This window comes from Ixodes scapularis, unplaced genomic scaffold (assembly GCF_016920785.2).
Source record: "Ixodes scapularis isolate PalLabHiFi unplaced genomic scaffold, ASM1692078v2 PGA_scaffold8__174_contigs__length_109621045, whole genome shotgun sequence".
In the NCBI taxonomy this organism is placed as follows: Eukaryota; Metazoa; Arthropoda; class Arachnida; order Ixodida; family Ixodidae; genus Ixodes; species Ixodes scapularis.
Genome location: NW_024609883.1, coordinates 85,504,104 through 85,523,335, shown reverse-complemented (window position 1 = coordinate 85,523,335; position 19,232 = coordinate 85,504,104). Strand labels below are relative to the sequence as shown.

Sequence of the window (19,232 nt, the reverse complement as noted above, 5' to 3'; positions counted from 1 at the left end):
GTTGGCACCACTCCGTACGCTTCCGGATACGCCACGGGAAAAATACGCCGAAGCGAAGGGATTACATCTGTCGAAATGCCTGTAAATACGTCGCAAATACGCCCTATGCGATTCGGCCTTAAAGCTGCTCTCTAAAAGCAAGCTCGAAAGCATGTTCAAACATATTGGGACAAAACAAAATCAGCCCGACTAAGCCTAGCATTTGTCCCAGTTAGGTACAATTGTGAAATTGCAACGTCCCGTAAGACTTTACATTATCTCATATAAAAAGATGTTTGCTCAGAGACATTGCAAACCGACAGAGGAGAAACAAACCCTCAACCAGTTAACACTGCTTCCTAAGATTCTTATACGTTTCCTATAATAATCACTGTGCCAGACAAAAACCGGGCATGTCCCTTTCTTTTGTGTGTGTACAGTTTGTCCGCCTTTTCTCTACCGCATGAGTCAATGGGATTGTTGACTATTTGAAGGAACGGCATTAATAGCTCTCTTAGTTTATCGAGCTAAAATTTTCCACAGAGGTGGCCGCTGCCTTTGACTCAAAACGTCGTCTGCCACTGGAGACCCCGATCTTCAGTGGCAGACGACGTTTTGAGTCAAAGGCAGCGGTGGCTTCTCCAGGTGTGCGTGCCTGGTTTTATCATTTTTACTAATAAAACGCCTCGAATGAACACACTGACTAAACGCGAAACCCACAAGAAGGATTCAATTTCGGGCTATTGCCGTCTATGTCAACAACTGTCTCCATTTCTCGGCTGTTCCTCACTTCGACCTCTTTTATGGGCAGACACGGCCGCCGTAGGTAGCAAGATCACGCTCTTGATTTATGGACTATTTATTCTCGTAATGCACAAATATTAACCTCTGCACAAAATATTAACACGATACAACGCTTTCTCTGACTCACGCAACTAGTATTCAACAACTTTAGCCCGTGCCACTTGGTGTCTCACCGAAGACGCAGCACTCAGAGTGAGTCCCACGCTGCTCGAGTCCGGATGCACGCCCCAGGGCGGGAGCAAAACCGTGAAGAGCATCGTGGCCAGGATGACGATGAAGCCGCAGAGGCAACTGCCTACTCGAACGACGCGGTAGTACATACAGAAGGCCCAGTAGGCCCGCGAGTTGGTGTCCACCAGACGGCAGAAGTGGGCACAGAAGCGGTCCAGGACGCCGTAAGCCCGTATGCTGCTCAGTGCATCCATGGTCTCGGTCAGATGGGACAGCATGCGGGACGTGTGGATGGCCTCGAGGAATTTTGGAGCTTGAGAACCTCTGAGCGCCAGCCGCTACAAGAAATAAGAGAGAAAACCGGGTGATGACCGTAAAAGTGTGGTCATAAATGGCAAGCGTAATAAATATCAGTACAAAAGAAAAAAAAAAAACTCTTAGAAAACTTTAGACTGATTGTGAACGTTTTGCTGAAGAACCATGTCTCAGACTATAGTCATTAGGGAGTTTTAACATAGGGGCCCGTTGGGCTCCCCGGGTGGCTTGGGCCATCACGATGCACACGCGCAGGACCCCCAAGCTCCTCGGAGGACCCAGAGGACGCCCTAATCTACAGCAAGTAAACTAACGCTTTTAAGGCACTTTAGACGGCCCGCCCGGGCTTCAATTTACTACATAGGTGCCAGCAGGAGGTGGATGTTTAAAGTGAAAAAAATCGAGTAATGAACTGCTTCGCTCAAAAGGGACAACCAGAAACCTTTCTGGGCAATCTTCCGCGCCACTTCGCAGACGACGCACGCCGAGTGAGAAGTGCTGCCGGCAGATGGCGTGCACCACGATAATGATATGCACGGATCTCCCACGACCCGGCGCTTAAGTTATGAGTGACAATAGAGTCAATACACAAGCTACACTCAGAGTATACAGCGTGCAAGGTCGTCTGCTAGTTGGCACCTCTTGGGTATATTGTTTACCCCCCAAATCAGTCGCACCTCTGTTCGCCCCCGACCACCACCGACGACGGAGCGCGCTTGGTTTGCCTCGGCGTCGTGCGTTCCCCACGCATTATCGACGTGGTTCTTGGATCCTCCTGGCGTTCACGCATTTTGGAACACTTGCTCACCGTACTTCACTCCATTCCTCGATAATCTTATGGACGCCGCCATGTTAGTGCTGAGTGCAAGTCGATTCCCAGTGGCTATATAGATACGATTTGAAAATGAAATTTCCTCAGCTTTAGGTACCGGCTGACCGGAAGCTCCTAGCGAAATAGCGTTGCCCTGTCGCGGACTGTTTCGAACAATACTGGAGGACTCAAAAACGTTTCCAGCGATTTGGAATGAGGCTCCGGATGCCTGGCGGCTAATTTTAACCACGATGGCTCAAGTGCCGTCACTGTGCCGCCTTTTTTAGTGGCTCTATCTCTCAGCCTGGGGTCAGGTTTTAGGGAAAACGCTCAAAGGATACCGCTGACGGTAAGCGGAGCATTTTTATCGCATAATTCATGCGCGAACCCTTCCTTGAAGGGCCGTGTGAAAAATGGTTCCTCATTCTTGCTCTAAGCAGAAAAAAAAAATTCACAGGGTCTCCTATGTTATCCCTAAGACGTCTTGTAGGCGAAAGCCAAAGCGCCGATATATTAGACAGACGATTTCATTTGTTTCATGTTCTTTTTTGACATTATTCGCTTTACTGTCCTTTTTATTTTTCTATTGACTTCTCTTACTGCTCCTTAATTGCTCCTAATTCACTTTAATTCCTCTTAATTCACTTTGATTCCTCTTAAATCGCGTTGTCATATCCTTATTAATTTCGTTGCCTCTAATTCGTCTGAGTAGTCACGTAAACGTTTTGGTATCTTTTGTGTCGCCTACGTGTTTTCGCTCAAGGACGTTGAAGGTCGACTGAACGATGAGACAATTAAGGCTTTCGCCTTATAAGTGCTCTTCATAACACAACTCTCCAAATGCCAAAAATTTGTCCGTCTGTCCTTACGTTCGTTCATCCATTTCTCTGGTAAATTTAGCTGAGAAATGGATCTCACGTGTCCTATACACCAAATCATTCTCCAAGCTAAATTTAGCGGGGAAATTGACGTATGGTGGACCTAAACACTAATCCTATTCCCCACTATACTTAGAAGCAAAATTGGTGTCACGCTCCCTATGCACCAAGACAGTTTTTCCTCTAAATGTAGAGGGTAAATTGATAAAAAAATATATATATATAGAAACTTCAGTTACCAAAACGACGGTTTAAATGTTTTCCAAACAAAGGTACGCGATCGCTCCTTAAAGGAAATTTGCAAGAAAAAAGAAAAGGTCTAGTCTGTAAGTCTAACACCGCCTGCTAATCATGTGAACAGACGCGCGGCACCCTCCGGCATCGTCTGCTTTTCACCGCCATTCATCGTCTTCTCCAATGCCCGTGAGACGCGGACGCGAAAGCTGCGCGTCGGCGTCCTCTTTCGCCTACATCCGCCTGCTTTCCGCCCTAGTCTAAAAACGTCTGCAGCGCTCAGACGATGCTCAGACGATAAAAATTATTTTTTTAAACAATGAAAGACGTTTTTAATCGCAAAATTAAAGCGCAGCTCTTGAGGTATTTTCATTTTGTGATATACCATGCTGGAGAATTTAAGAAAGAAACATATATATGTACAAATACAGACCTAATGGGATTACATAAGGTCACGTGACGACATAACGCTACGTGATCACGTTACTTCACGTGATCACATCAACTTCTATCTGCACGTAACGCTACGTGGTTACGTGACCTTCTTTCTGCATCCCCCTCCTCTTCTGTGTCTACCTCCTCCTTCATGCTTTCCTCCTCCGTATCCTCCCTTCATCCTCCTCCTGCGTGCCCTACCCTCCTCCTCCGGTTACGCCGACGGCGACGGCGACACCGACGCCGCAAAACACGAGAACGAGCGCCTAAGAGCTGCGCTCTAAGAATACGTATCCCCCATCTACGCCTTTAAAAAAAAAATTCCCTGCAGTGTTCCTTTAAGCAGTTCATTTTATTCATTATAGGACTTTGGCAATAAAGATCGCTGTTAATTTCTAGCGTCGCTTACACTGATATCACTTACAGTGACGGCGACGACGAAAATAGTACACACGACGCCGACAGCCAACACGAACGGTGACTCGGTGCCGATGATGGCAAGCCTCGCGATGGCGATTAAGCCGACCTGGATGAACTGCTTTGCGTTCAGGTACAGCCTGGTGTCCATGTAATCCAGGTCCACCGAAAACCGGTTCACGATGCGACCCCTCGGCGTAGATTCGAAGAAAGGCACGGGACTCGACAGGATGTGTCCCAGCATTTCTCGGTGCAGAGAGCGTGAAAGACACCGCATTGCCACGGCCAAGAGGAAGCTTCCTAGGATCCTACACACAACTGGAAAACAAGAGCGTTCACTCTATATAGTTCTTCTCGCCGAGGAAAGTGTCCCAACTGTCTCAAATTCTGCCCCCTAGTATTGCGGGAAGCGACCGTCGCTCTTGCAGGAGTTGGTTAAGAGTGAAGTGGAAGCTTTTCCGCTCTCTTCCCACTTTAGCAGAGGGAAGGCTGAGGGGGGGTCACCTCCTCTTTAGCGTTCTCTCTGCTAAAATTGAAAGAGATGAGAGAAGCTTTCACTTAACTCTTAACCTGCCACCGACTATACAGTCACCACGCATGCGCCGTCGTGCGTCTCCCGGGTTTCTCTAGAGAGGGCGAGCGCGCGCGCTTTGCGTCGTCGTCGTGTCGTTGGCTCACGGATACCTGGAAACTGCGCTCGCGTTATTAAAATAACGCGATTGCACGTAACCAAGTGGCTCACGCAATGTCCGAAGGTACACAAATCTTGCTTCGCGTCACACTTCAGCGCAAGATTAACATTTCATGAACGCAGACCGAAAAATATGTGCCACCCCAAACCCGGCGCACCTCAGGGCGGCGGCATCCCCGCAAGTGCGAAAATCATATATGGCGTGTGTGACCCTTTCTCCGCCATTGAGGAGTTGGCCGGGCAAAATGAAAAAGAGAGTGGCACTCTGACTCCGTCATTAAGATACTTTTTTTCACTGTCTGGCGAACGCCCCCTCGTGGAAGGACTGTTTAGCCAGTGGCGTTCACTTCGTCGCCTAATCGTGTCGTCGTGTTACTGTTCAGCGAAATGCGAGTACGGATTCCAAACTATGCATAATTTCATCATAGGTCCGTGCGCAGTCAAGGACTAGAACGCATACGAACATAAACACGCTTACTAAAAACGTACGGCGCGTTCACGGCGATTGATCCGTTTATATTGTGGGAGCGCACGCGTACACAGAAATATTACGAACGCCGTCATGCTCGATTGACTCTCTCTGGTTGTAGCGTCGTGCTGCGTCTCCAACTTGAGGTAAAATGAGGCATATACTCAATTGATATACTTAGTTTCACCCTAAGTTTAGACACAGCCTACACTACTAGCTTATAAGACCAGTCTTGGACGCGTTACTGAAAAAAAAGTGACCGGTTACACCTACAAGTATATGTTATAGAAAAATGGAACTTCTTACAGTAATCAATTGCTGCATCACATAAGTAACTAAAATATTACCAGGAAGTAATTGATTACTTTTTCACGTTACTTTTTAGGTTACTACATAAGGTCAGTGCAGAACGCAGTCGCGTATGTCGCGTCAAACCCGGATCGTAACAACCCGTACACAGGAGACGAGGCACGCTGAGAGCTTGGCACTAAAACCTCGTTGAGCGCTTTGACATTTTAATCCTTCTGGCATCTCGGTATCTTTTTTTCGTTGTTTAGGGGTAAAAAAAACGATAGCGTGAAACGTCGGCGCAACATAGACGAGTAACGCACGGGCAGACAGAGGGACTTTTTTTTACTTTAAGGAGCTCGACTCAATACTTTTAGCTCTTTCGATACCATATTTATTTATTTATTTATAAATACTACATACTCCAATTTGGAGACATGGTAGGAGTGAAAAAAACACTTCAAATATGCAGAAAACAACAGTACAACAGCCGACAGTGCCTAAAAATTTACAACGGGCTCTCATGTAAATACTCCACGAAGCATAAATACAAAGGTCAACCACGCCAATAGAACAAAAAGATACACAAGAAAAAAACAAAAGAATACGCCCTACATATTACAGTCACAGCTCACAAAAATAATACACACTGAGCGAAGGAAAAACTTACAGGTAGTTGTTTAAGCGATTAACGAATTCTAGCAAGCTGCAAGAATGAACAATTTCCTCGGGAACCTTGTTCCACTCATCGACGGTTCGTGGAAAAAATGAGTACTTAAACGCATCTATTCTGCAGCTAAACTCGGCGAAGGCTCTGCTATTTTGATTTCTGGAGGGATATCTTGGGACACCAAACGGTGTTATGTACAACGGTTTATTCAGGTTTACATGACTGGAACTTAGACTGAACATAAACTTCAAACTGTCCACCTTACGTCTATGCTGCATTGTAGGCACGTCTGTCTGCTCATAAGGGGCTGAGACTGAGTCAAGACGACCATGTCTGTTAAAAATAAAACTGATTGCTCTTTTTTGCACATTTTCAAGTAAGGAAATATGCTATGCAGTGTAGGGATCTCATACGACCGCAGCATATTCGAGAGTAGAACGAATAAATGTCTTATAAGCGGTCAGTTTAATATCCACGCTAGCTTGTTTGAAATTTCGACGCAAGTACCATAGTTTCGACAGTGCCTTACGCACTATGTAGTTAACATGAGTATTCCATCGTAAATCGTTGCTAATTAGAATTCCAGGGTACTTATAGAACGAGACCTCTGAAAGGATATGACTGAAAGGATATGGGTATTCATTAGTTAGACGTTTGCGTTTGCGAGTAATGTGCATGTAGACACTTTTTATGAGTGCTTATGACATTTGCGAGGTCAAGCACCAAGCCTGAATTTTGCGAAGGCGAAATTCATGCTTGGTGCTTGACCTGGCAAAATTCAGGCTTGGTGCTTGGGGCGCACCATCATGGTGTTCATCGTGTTTCTGTAAGTGCTCTATCCTCGCTGAACCTATCATAATCTATAAAGATCCTGTGACGTTCGCTTTTGACGCTACTTAATGTATAGCTTTCGCTAAATTACTTAAACATCAAAGAGAATGCTGGGAACCTAGCTACACGTGCTGCACGCGCGCTCGCCTTCATTGTACAAAAGATTCGAGGTAAATAACCAGAATACAGCGTTTCTGGAACGCGCCTGCGAAGTGCCGTTTTCTTTAGACGTTTGCTTTCGAACAGCGCCAGCGCTGCAGACGCGAGCACACGCGGCGCGTGTACCTACGTTCCCGGCATTCCTTTTGATGCTTACGTAATTCGGCAGAGTCTATGCGGCGAGCAAGTCGTCTGCTTTCCGCGCAGAAGTTGCGCTAATGTCAGAACTACGCCGAGCTCTGAATGGCTTTGATTGGAAGGATAGTGAATAGACCTCAATGCTTGATGCCTTCAGGTCTCCTCATTATTTTCTTTTCAATCAGCCAATAAGAGCTCGGCGTCGTTCTGACGTCAGCGCAACTCTTGCGCGGGAAGCAGACGACTTGCTCTCGGCATTGGACCCATTAGCTCGTAGCGTCGGCTGCGACTGGAGTTAAGCTGAAACAAAGTATAAATTGTCTCTTCTGAAAAATAATCCTATCACAGCTTTAGAAACGCAAGGCGTGGCTTATTATTTATTCGGGCTCCAGCTCCGTGATTGGACGTTCGGTGTCTTTATCGGCTGACGCCGTAACCTAATTGGCTGCGGGGTTATAATAAGATGCACAGGATACGCCACGCCCTGTGTTCCTTAAACTGCCAACAACTATAGCTTCTTTTTTTTTAAATTTTGTATAAGTGATATTTTTGGGGAAAAAGTGCGTTAAAAACGCATAAAAAGAAACGTTTACCCAGTTTTTTTCATTTAAAGAAATCTACATACAAAACAGTTTTGAAACAACGCAGGCACACGCAGTTCTCACGTGGACAAAATGGTCAACATAGACGCACCGAATCACACACGATGGAGGAATTACTACCCTACTGACTGATCCCTCGCCTTATATGATTGTGCAGCTCTTTTTTTTTTTTTCGTTTTTTTCTTTTTTTGCTTACACAGATTTGCTTTAGGAAAGCTTTGAACACTACACAACTGCGGTCTGTGTAGTTGACGTACATACGGCCAGGGGGACGTAATGTGGGAAGGTCGCGGTAACGATAAATCGAATAATTCACTAAAATGTTTTAGTTAGCTTTTTAATTGGAAAAAATAAATATATGGTTCCAATTCGAAACTTGCTGAGCGTAATCGAAAATTACTAGCTCAGTGACTTTCATACTCCGTTTACCCTTAAAATGATACTGAACCGAAATTTTGATTTCGCAAAATAAGGCCGCAGAAGCGTTGAACGGGACGCTACGAACTCCAAAACATCACTCGTGCATCAATATCCCAAGCGGATGGCCGTGCCTTTGGAAAAGAAGGGCGTGATCAAGCGAGGACTCTGACGTCATTGTCGTCCTGGAGAATTTGAAAATGACGGGAAGCGGCCTCGCTTCTCTCCTCCTCGCTTCGGTTCACCAGCTCGATGGGACGAAGTGACGAGGAGAGGGAATGAGAATCGTGACGTGCCTTGTCTCGTCGGCCTCGTCGGCCATGTTCAATCGCGCACTTCTTTCCCAAAAATACGGCGATCCGCTAGAAATATCGCGGTACGAGTGATGTTTTTTGGATTATTCAGCATCCCATCTATCCGTCCAGCATTGTGCTGTGAGCTCGAAATTTCGGTTCAGTATCCACTTGTGCATAAGGCAGACGGCTGGCGGCGAGATATCGCGGATGATGAAAGACGGAATAACCGCGCGGGCAGGTTACCGCACTAGTAGCCCTGCTCCCGCTGTACTACTGGCAACAATTAAGCGCTCCACCGTGCTTTCCCACGTGTTCCGAGTCTTTTTTTAAGATTGACTGATTTAGAGGCTTTCAATTACGCTCAGGAAGTTTCTAAAAGGAACCATATGTTGATTTTCACTAATTATAAAGTTTATGACCATACTTAAGTTAATTAACCGACTTATCGTTAGCCGCCTGTATTATGTCCCCCATGCTGTAGAACTCTGCTGCTCGATTCAGATAAATGCAACCTTTACTGTTTTTCTTAAACAAATATATGAAGTCAGAAATAAAGCATATTGTATATTTGACAGTTTAAAGACATTCAACCTCAATTGACCGTCTTCGCCTTTACGAAGGTTACAGGTATATTTCTTTGTTCTCGTTAATATAACACGTAAATCCTTACATATCTAACTCAAATACATTCCCAAGCAAAAAATAAATAAAAAAAATAAAAGCAAACATTAGTCGACAAACACCAGCTCCACTGAAGTTGTTTTCGAAGGGTTAGCACTCTTAAAAGAGGGTGTTCGCCTCAATTTACTGTAGAACACTTTTCCACACCCTTTTCAATCACCTCATATGATGAAGGGTGTTCCGTGCAACACCACCCTATTTTACGATTAAACAATTTTTAGCCTTTCCACTTTGGTGAAGAAGGAAAACCAGCGAAGCTGTACTAGGGTGGGAATGAAGTAATGGCCGGCCGCAAGTCGACAAGCCAAAGTGGAAAGGCTTGAGAGGTTGCCGCCATCAAGCGACGGCGGCAAGCGGACAACCGGCAAGCACAACGCTCTCGACAGCTGCCGCGCCATCTATGAATAACGGCGGCAACTAGAGTTTTGTGTCGACATTTCTTTGCGGCGGACACGATCCTGGGGAAACTAGTCCTTATCAGCTCCGCACTAAAAGGGTGCATCACTCGAAGTGAGGGTGCTGAAAGAGTGTAGGCACGGGCGTAACTCTCTGGAACAAACCTTTAACACCCTTAAAGGTGTACAATTTCTTAATGTGTGTAGTTTACCGACTCATTAGTGGCAATGCAAATGCTTCGGTATGCAAACCACGGGATGTTACTGTGCGCCCAATAAGGAAAAAACAAATAGCACGTACCGTCGGAGACACACAATGCGAGGAGAACCCACATCCAAGTCGCCCCTAAAGGGTCGGTTGATGCGATGCCACTTGCCGCGCTGGTCCACGTTTTCATCCAGTTGAGTTGCCATCCGAGAGCCACCGCGCTTGCCACGAAGGCGAGCAAACCGATAAGAAGGCAAGGTCCGGCCAGTTTTGACAGGGAACACAACAGCTGCCAGGCACCCTGAGTGTATGTGCGATAGGTACTTTGTTCAATTATAAAAAAAAAGAAAATCTGCGAGTTTATTTTTCGGCAGAACACGGAGACGGCAAACCACGGCGAACGACTAAAGGATTGCAGCGAATAACTTAAATTCAACTAGACCTGGAAAAAAATGCAATATCCCCGGGGACAACGAGCAAGTCAAACGTCAAGCTGATTGTCCGTGCGCGGATTGCATATTTTGGTCTAACTGAATTCCGCCCGAAAGCAGAATTATACTGACTTGGCAAAGTTTTACCGCGCTTCTCAAATTTTCACGCTGGAAGGAAAACAAAATGCTGTTTTTGAGGGAGTTGTTCCGTACCGCAATGTTCCTCCATTACTTTTAAATCATTTTGCGTTCATTGCCCGTTTTTGTTTTCTTCCATTTTGTCTTAATGCTTAGTTTATGATGTTCTTCAACCAGCTCGTCTGTCAACTTTCGCTTCTTGCATGTCGTTTATGTTTAATTTTTATAGATAAAGTAGTTTTTTTTTCTCCCTTTATACACTTCATTTAACGAGGTATTTAGCGTTGCGGCGGAACAGTACCTTGGTAGATTCGGTGTCTTCGTCAACAGTCACTCGTCCATTCATAGCCTCTCCGCTCAGCTCAGTGTCGCGGCCGCTGAAAGATTACAGAAATTTTTCTTCAATTCGCAGAGAGGATTTTTTGGTATTACGAGGTTTAATCAAATACTAGCAAACGTTAGCTTCACAGATTCCGGTTAGCCTCTTGTAAAAAAAACAAAAAAAAACTGATATTATAGACTATACTAAACAAGATATTGTCGAATCTCTCGGTCTATCAGTGATGTCAGCTTGGACGGTTGCTTCTTTTTAATCATTATGTTGTATATCCCAGTAACACTACACTAAAGAGAAAGCTGGCTACAAACCAATTAAACCGAAATAATACGTGCCAACTATATCAGTTTCACAAATATACATTCATAATACGTTTTTCCTTCACCATAATTATCCGTGCTTCGTTTGTATTCAGCGAGTTTAAGTCGAGAAACCCCTTTATCACAAATTTACTTCACAGCATAATTGCCGTGAACAGCTTACGGCTATATACAAATTTTACATATCATATATTAAGTTTTTTTTTTTTGTTGTAATATATACACTTTATATTTCAATACAATATAAGAAAACGTAAAGAAACGGTATTCCATAAACGCGTAACCCTATGCCTTCTATTCTAAGACTATGCCAAGCGGAAGTTCGTCTGCTTTTTTTGCAGGGGCTGTGGTGACGTCAGAACGCCGGGCTCTGATTGGCTTCTACTGAAGGATTGTGGGTAGACCTCAAAGCAAACTGCCTTGAGATCTACCCACCAGCGTTGCGGAGTTGCCACTCCGGACTTGGAATGATTCCGGAATCATTCCGCACTTTCGCAACCCCGGAATGAAATGGGAATGGAATTAGGGGCCTCTTGCAGGGAATTGAGTGGAACGGAATGAGCTCGGTTCTTATGCGAGCTGCGTCCATTTTCATCTGGGGCCTGCGGACCGCTGCAGAAATCGCTAGCGCATAGTAAGTGGCTCTTGAAACAGAAGCATTGCACTGGGAGTGACTGACGGCTTGATTGTCTCACTGGCTTATGGTCCTTTGACGATGAGAATGGCGTGCCGTACGTGAAGCAATCAAAACAGAAAAGTTGTAGATGAACAAGGTGCTGTTCCTGGCGCCGCGAGACGCGACAAAGCGGCTGTTATAGACGCTTTGCAGCAGCTGTGCATGGACGCCGCCGTAACTGAAATTCAGTTTTTGTTTCCTCTCATTTCGTTTATTTCACTTCATCATTACCATAGCAGGCCAGGCTATTGCCATATTGGACTCAACTGTGTCCTTTTCTAAAGCATCGGCCTTTCTAGAGGATCGTCAACTACCGCTTCAGTTGCTCGGCATCTCGGTAAGACAAAAGAAGGTCAGCAATGGCGGCTGTAGTTTGGCGCGTGTGTAAAGCGTCTATAATCATACGCGACTAGCAGGCAGCGCTTAACCTTAATGTCAAACCGAGCCCGAACAAAAAACCGGAGCTAAATTGTTATTTTTAACTGAACCGGAACAAAAATGTAACCCAAATCCAACATTTGATATTGAACACGACCCGGAACGGAACCGTAGTCTCATGTGATGGTATACCGGTTCACTGGAAACGGTTCGGCGTAGTACAATGAAAGTCGCACGACGCTGGCGTTAGCGGTTCAGTTTTGACTAAACAAACGTCAGCGACGACATGGAGATAGCCTCATAATAGTGAAGCAAATAGGTATATTTCACGTCTATGTGCAGCATGAATTGGCTTAGGCGAGTCAGCCCGGATGAGTACACTTAAATACTTTGTTTTACGTTTTTGGTGGACCGCAAAAGACGCTACGAGCCACCGGAGCCAATTCATTGCTCGGAGGGTGTCACGTGTCCTGCCGGTTAGGCGGAGCGACGCGGGGAGCGCGAAGCCACGAGATAAGCTACGATCTATGCCTTGCCTGGGATCGCTCGTTGCGTCCACGGTGGTACATCTCAAGTTGAAGCGGAGTATGTTTTTTTTTGTGTTTTTTTTTTAAGAACCATTTTGAATTTGTTCGTGCTTGGTAGAATCGGAAACTGAACCGTTCTTTCAAAAGAATCGCTGAACCAGAACCGAACTGGAATGATGACAGGTTCGACTCCCTGCTTTTAACCAGCCGATCTTCTAGTGTTTGCCTGGAACAAAAATAAGAATTGGACTGAATACGTCAACAAATCGCAAAAACCGCACAGCAAAACGTAAAGGTTTACGTTTTAAGGCAGGTCCCATAATATGGTGCTACAGTCCCTTGTGCTGGTGCCACACTCCGAGTGACTTTGTCAGCCGTTTACTGTTCTTGCCGCAATCATGCAGATTTGGGGCTTCTGTACGCGGCGTCCCTGCTAAGAGTGCACTAGCGGTGCTGTCGTGCCAGTCCTCGAAGCAGAGAGCAAGATAGCTTCTTCTTGCACCACGCACAAACTAGACAGTTTTAAGGCCTTACCAAACAAACAACAAGCTAACCATCCTTTCGTCGAAGAAAAGGGGTGGTTTCAATTTTTAGTTTCTGTTACGACTCAGAAGCCTTCTACGCTTGATCGTGCGATTAATGTTTTCAGTGACATCAAGTGCCACGAAGCGCTTTCGTCGACCACCCTTCGGCATAGTAGAATGAGTGCTTTGAGGAAGCCTTTCATAGTTTCGCCGTCTTCTCCGCGTTTGACAACGTCAACAAAGTTCTGCTGTTTTTTTCTGGTTCTTTTTTTTTTTTCAAGTAACATAATTTGATTGTTAAAGGCCATTTCTTCACGCTTAGAAATTAGAGGAATGGAAGGGGGGTTCGGTCATTCCAGGAGTGGGAATGGGCTCAGTATATCCATTCCGAGGAGATGAATGAGATGGGATTGTCGGAAACCCTAATTCCCCGGAATGGAATTAGAATGGAATGGGGGGGTGCCCATTCCGCAACACCACTCTTCACTACTTTTCTATGACTAGAGCCGATTAGAGCTACGCGTTCGGACGTCACCACAACCCCTGCAAAAGAAGCAGACGAACTTGCGCTCCTCCGCATACTCCGTATCCCTTTTGAGGACGGCGACCGCAGGACTCGATGGAACAAATCATGCAGCTCCTAAAGTGCAAAGTCACGACGCTCGTTTTTTTTTTTTTTTTTTTTTTTGGTGGTTTGCTGTCACCTGCTAAACCAATCGCTCAGAGAAGCCTGAAAGAAAAATCCATCAATGTAACCCTGTTTTGCAGTCAATGTTTTCCAGTGGACCGCTGACTGTGCCTGACTGTACGTCAAGCATGTCTGATTGGCCAACAAGTTACTCTGACCGACAGTCAAACTCCAGTCAGACTCCACTTGTCGGCTTTCTGATGGTTTCCTGGTGGCAGTCGGCCGCCGCGAAATGCCATCAAGATGTCTTGGTGGCGATTCTGATTGTACATCGATTGTCTCTGACTGTACGTCAAAAAGCTTTGACGTGCAGACAGACGTACGGTCAAAGGACTTAAAGTTCGTTCGGATACCACTATTTTGTCAAATCTATGAATGCGAAAAATAATCTATGCACAAGAAAACGATTTCGGGACGTGAGCCCATAAAACCGCTGATGTTAGAGATATGACACGCAGCCGACCGACAACCTTGATCAGAAGCCCGCCGAAACGCCGCCGAACACGCCACTTCGCTTCGCCCATAGAGGCTTCGCCGCTTCGCCAAGCTTTCATGAACGATCGCTCTCGACTCGTTTTGTTTGCCCGCTTGCTCCAACCTGTCGATCCTGCCCGGGCTCTACAATGTCTTATGTTTTAGTAGAATTTCTACTCGACAAGACCCAGCCTGTTTTGAGTTCCGACGATGTAAGGTACTTTAGCGGTGTAGTTGAAGACGAAAAGGTGTACGAGATCTACTGGGCCGGAGACGCGCGAACAAAAGGATCGTTCTACGACGCGAAAGTACTCTACATGGCAGGTGAGTAGAACTGAAGTACGGCGAGTGATGTACGAGTGCTTTGCATAACATGCTGGAGGCTTAACTGCATTTGCAGCCTAAGCATTTCGTATAAATGGAATGGTCAAATCGAATTTCCAAAGCGATGGCATAGCATAGGGGTTAAGTTGTCCGATTTGTAGTCGCGGGTTCGATCCGCGGTGGTCCTGATTTTTTTTTCTCGAACATTTTGTTTTATCGAGACATTTGGCGATATTTATGAGTGCGTATAGCTTTACTCTTATATAAATTCTGCCCTTGTTGATGAAATTCCCCAGGCAGTGGCAGTCAGACGTCATCTGATGGGCCATCAGATGACGTCTGATATTCCATCACGTTCCACCAAGGCTGCTGACTGGCAGTCAGTGTCCCAAATTACGTTTCTTGATGGAATTTTCAATAGGGAGGCCAAAGCTCAGTATCGCAGCTCAGGCATTGTGCGTGATTATAGTTTCCTCAGTTGCACATAGCAAACGGAACAAAGCCGACGAGGTGCACCGTGACGACGCCATTTTGGCGCCGCTTGACTTGCTTCATCGTATTGTGGCGTGAGCTGTGGTCGGACTTGCAACAAAACGGAGTATGGTAACTCAGGCGCAGATCAATGACGACTTTTGGCGATGGCAAAGAATTGGAGGACGCTTAAGCTTCGCCTTTAAAAGTGGAACGCGATAGCGTTAGCGGGCAACGTTCGAGTCAGTAGCCTGCCTGACTCGCAGCTGAAAGGCCGCGGGTTCGAACCCCGCCTAAAGTTCTTCGAATTTTTCCTTAGGGCAAATCAGTCGCTTTATGAAGTGACATCATTCCAGACTTTCCATTCGCATTACATGTTTTTATCTCTTTCATTACACGCGTGATGTCCTTTGCACGTTTCACGTGAGCATTGTGGATTGTTCGGGATTCCCGCGGGAGTTCACGTGGCTATGACGTCATGACCCTATCGAGCAATCGGGATTTTCCCGTCACAACGCCACCGACGCCACCGACGCCGGCCTTTCTGTCACGCGAGTTCTTTAACGCTAACGCGTTAAAACTCACCGGTACACGTTGTTGTTATTTTCAGCGGCCTTCGAGATGTGGGCCCCCTGACGAAGTGTTTCCGGCGCTCCTGGATCATTCAGCAGATCCTCGAGAGAGTCGTGAACGACGACGCGTCTGTCGTGAACCAACACCAGCGTGTCCATCTGATCCAGGAACGATCCCTGGTTGCACGCCATGATGCGCGTCTGCAAACAAGAGATAATTACAACGACGAAGGGCCAAACCGGAAATTTTGCGTCTGATAACAGACAAAGAGCTATTATATTAAGATTAACGTCCTAAATAGCGCCGAAGTCTTAGCGAGTCACCTCATTATCACCTCTGCAGCCAATGAAATTCCGGCACGAGGGACGCCGAAGCACAGCGAAGCATGCAAGAAGACGCCTCACACTGCCTTTCTTAGCTGTTATAACGATCTCAAAAAGCACAGACATAAAAAAAAAGATCGTCCTCCTTTACTTTTCTTCCACACACGTGGTGGATCAATTGGTGCGATCATTGCAGCTCGTCAAGCGCAAGAACAGCATAGGCAAGCGAAACAATGCCGCTTGTTTCCTGGGCAGATTGCATTTTTAAAATATAGACCGTCCTTCGATCGTTGTTATTTGCTTCAGGCGCTTCGTCTGTTGTCTGCAGGGCTGCTGTAAACTTGACGAGCAAAAAGTTGTAGAGAATACACGGAAAAAAAGCACAAATGTGCACACCTATAACATTCGTTGCCCGCGCACTCCTGATTCGATCATGCGCAACCAACGCATTTTCCTGAAGCGCATAACATAAGAAATACGACCAACTCAGTGACCTTAAAAGACATATGCAAAGAATTCATTTCTGACAGCCTGTATGAAAAATTTATTTCATAAAACAAATTGACAACAACAACAAAAAATTAGAGCTATATTTAAGACGCGAAACGGTTTTGTAGTAGGCGCTCGCGGGAGCCCGCGGAAAAGTGGCCGCTATAGTCACGTGGTGCTTGCGCTATTTAGGGAGCTTCTTATGGACTTTTAAATTGACTTACTATTTATCCTTTTAAGTATAACAAAATAATAAAAATAAAACGAAGATTAATAAGTAGCTTTTAAAGCTCATATTATAGCTTTTCTTTTTTCGATGGAAATTTATTTTATGACATCGTTCCGCATTCAGGCTGCTTAAGAAAATATTGTTGTTTCTGCTTTGCATATGTTTTTTGAGCTCTTAACCTTTAACAAATATTGGAAACATCCCATCAAATGACGCAGCTCCATATATGATTAGAGTAAAAAATGCAGATGAATGCCGTGAAAATTAGCACGACGTTTCACTTGCACATTGTTCCCGCCCGCATCGCACTTTTCAGATCTGGTCTTAATCTTAGTTTCGTCATTCGATGAGCTCCTTTTATTGCCCGCCATGATTCGCAGCCTTTGTGTTCTGCAGAAAAGTAAACTCGCACACTTTAGAGAGTGTAGCGTCGGCTGCGCTCTCCAACATGGAAAAATGAAGTATTCATTGATGTGCATTGGGAGACTGCTTCCTTCTGCGCGACTCTGCTCCTTGGTCGGTCAACACGGCGGTGAAACACTAGATTTGAAAAATCTGCACGTGCAATGTGCTTTTAGAGCGCAGCTCTTAGGGGCCCGTTCCCGGCTTGAGCGGTGTCGGCGTCGCCGTCGCCGTCGGCGTAACCAAGGTCATCCCAAGGTCACTTGACACCAAGGTCACCCCAAGGTCACGTGACCCCTCCCCCAGGGTCACGTGACCCCCAAGGTCACGTGACACCCAAAGTCACGTGGCTCCCCAGGTCACGTGTCCCCCGGGGTCACGTGACCCCCCGATGACGTCATCAGTGACGTCACTGATGACGTCACCGGCATCCGCATCGTCAGCGTCATCATCACTGATGACGTCATCAGTCACGTCACTGATGACGTCACCGGCATCCGCATCGTCATTGTCATCATCACTGATGACGTCATCAGTGACGTCACTGATGACGTCACCGGCATCCGCATCGTCATCATCACCATCCGCATCGTCATCGTCATCATCGCTGATGACGTCATCAGTGACGTCACTGATGACGTCACCGGCATCCGCATCGTCATCGTCATCATCACTGATGACGTCACCGGCATCGTCATTGTCATCATCACTGATGACGTCATCAGTGACGTCACTGATGACGTCATCGGTATCCGCATCGTCATCGTTACTGACGACGTCATCGTCATCGTCACGTGACCCCCACCCAAGGTCACTTGACCCCCCTCCCAGTACCCTTCCCTCCTCCTCCTCAAGAGCTGCGCTCTAATTCGGCGTTACAGGGAGTAGTAAACGGCTTTCACTTTTTTACTCCTCTGGCAGCGGTGACATGTCGAGTTACTTTATGAAGTTGCGTCTTCTTGCTCATTTTGAAATTTAGTGATTGTATCGAATACATACTCTGATTTAGTAAAGTGTTCTGTAATGGAAAAGGCAACCCAAAAACCGCGATGATACCTTTCCTTTGAGGATGCCGTCTTTGCCGATCACCTCGTTGAATACTTTTTTTGAAACGACTGCGTCCAGAGCACTGAGAGGGTCGTCAAGAAGGTAAATGTCTGATTGGCTATAGACGGCCCGCGCCAAACTGATTCTCTGCTTCTGTCCGCCGCTCAAAGTCTCACCCTGTAAAAAGACAGAGTAGAAATTATGAAGTCTTCATATGTACCCAAGTCGCTATTCTTTGTACAGCTATGAATTTCGTTTCCAAATCATGGTGATTACAATTATTCGGTCACTAAAAAAAGTCATATGATGTCTCCTAGGGCCCAGGGCTCATAATATGGTCTGGAATAATCTTGCACACTTCGCCTTCAGAAAACGCAGTGGTTCATAGAAAACAACAAAAAAAAATCCACCATACAGCATGTCCATTAATACTTCAAACTCACTTCAAACGATCAGCGAAAATTGGTTTCCCCAAGTATCGCGCTGCGATTTGCTACAAAGGTGCTGTTAGGCGGTGGATGTTTGGAGCAAAATCATCAACAAATGAAATTACCTTGTTAAAAAAAAAACTGTATTGCTCAATGTTTGGCGGCATTCGCAGACGGTGCTCCCCCACCTGTATGTGCTGCCAACAGATGGCGCAACGCGAGGCACGAGAGGATTAGAGGACGTGGTTTATAAGCTGCGTTTGCAATACGAGATGCGAAAAAAAGGTGCCACAAGCGTTGATCGTCTGCAAACATATTCGCCTTCCCTCCTCCTTCCCTCCTCCACACGCGAAAACTCAGCACATGCGCACTTGCCAGTAATCTCCGCAGGGGGCGTCCGCCATTAAATTGCAAATGCCTCCGATGATTTGAGATAGACCCTCTCTTCAATTTTAGGCTTTCTAGAGAGGATGCGGCGTCCCGTTCGATCCTCTCCGTACAAAAAATGTGTGTATGTGTGTGTGCAGGGGGTAGGGGGAGGGGGGTAAGAAATTTTAGCACTTT

General features: G+C 46.0%; 1 protein-coding gene across 1 annotated transcript in view; it reads right to left on the bottom strand.

The window, feature by feature from the left end:
• The window catches only part of LOC8039783 (ATP-binding cassette sub-family C member 2), a 61,027-nt gene that overhangs the window by 30,793 nt on the left and 11,002 nt on the right, over positions 1 to 19,232 (bottom strand). The window contains 6 exon segments of the mRNA XM_040207036.3: positions 957 to 1,292; positions 4,052 to 4,362; positions 9,983 to 10,190; positions 10,760 to 10,835; positions 15,763 to 15,950; positions 18,250 to 18,417. Coding sequence (XP_040062970.3) covers positions 957 to 1,292; positions 4,052 to 4,362; positions 9,983 to 10,190; positions 10,760 to 10,835; positions 15,763 to 15,950; positions 18,250 to 18,417 — 1,287 coding nt within the window.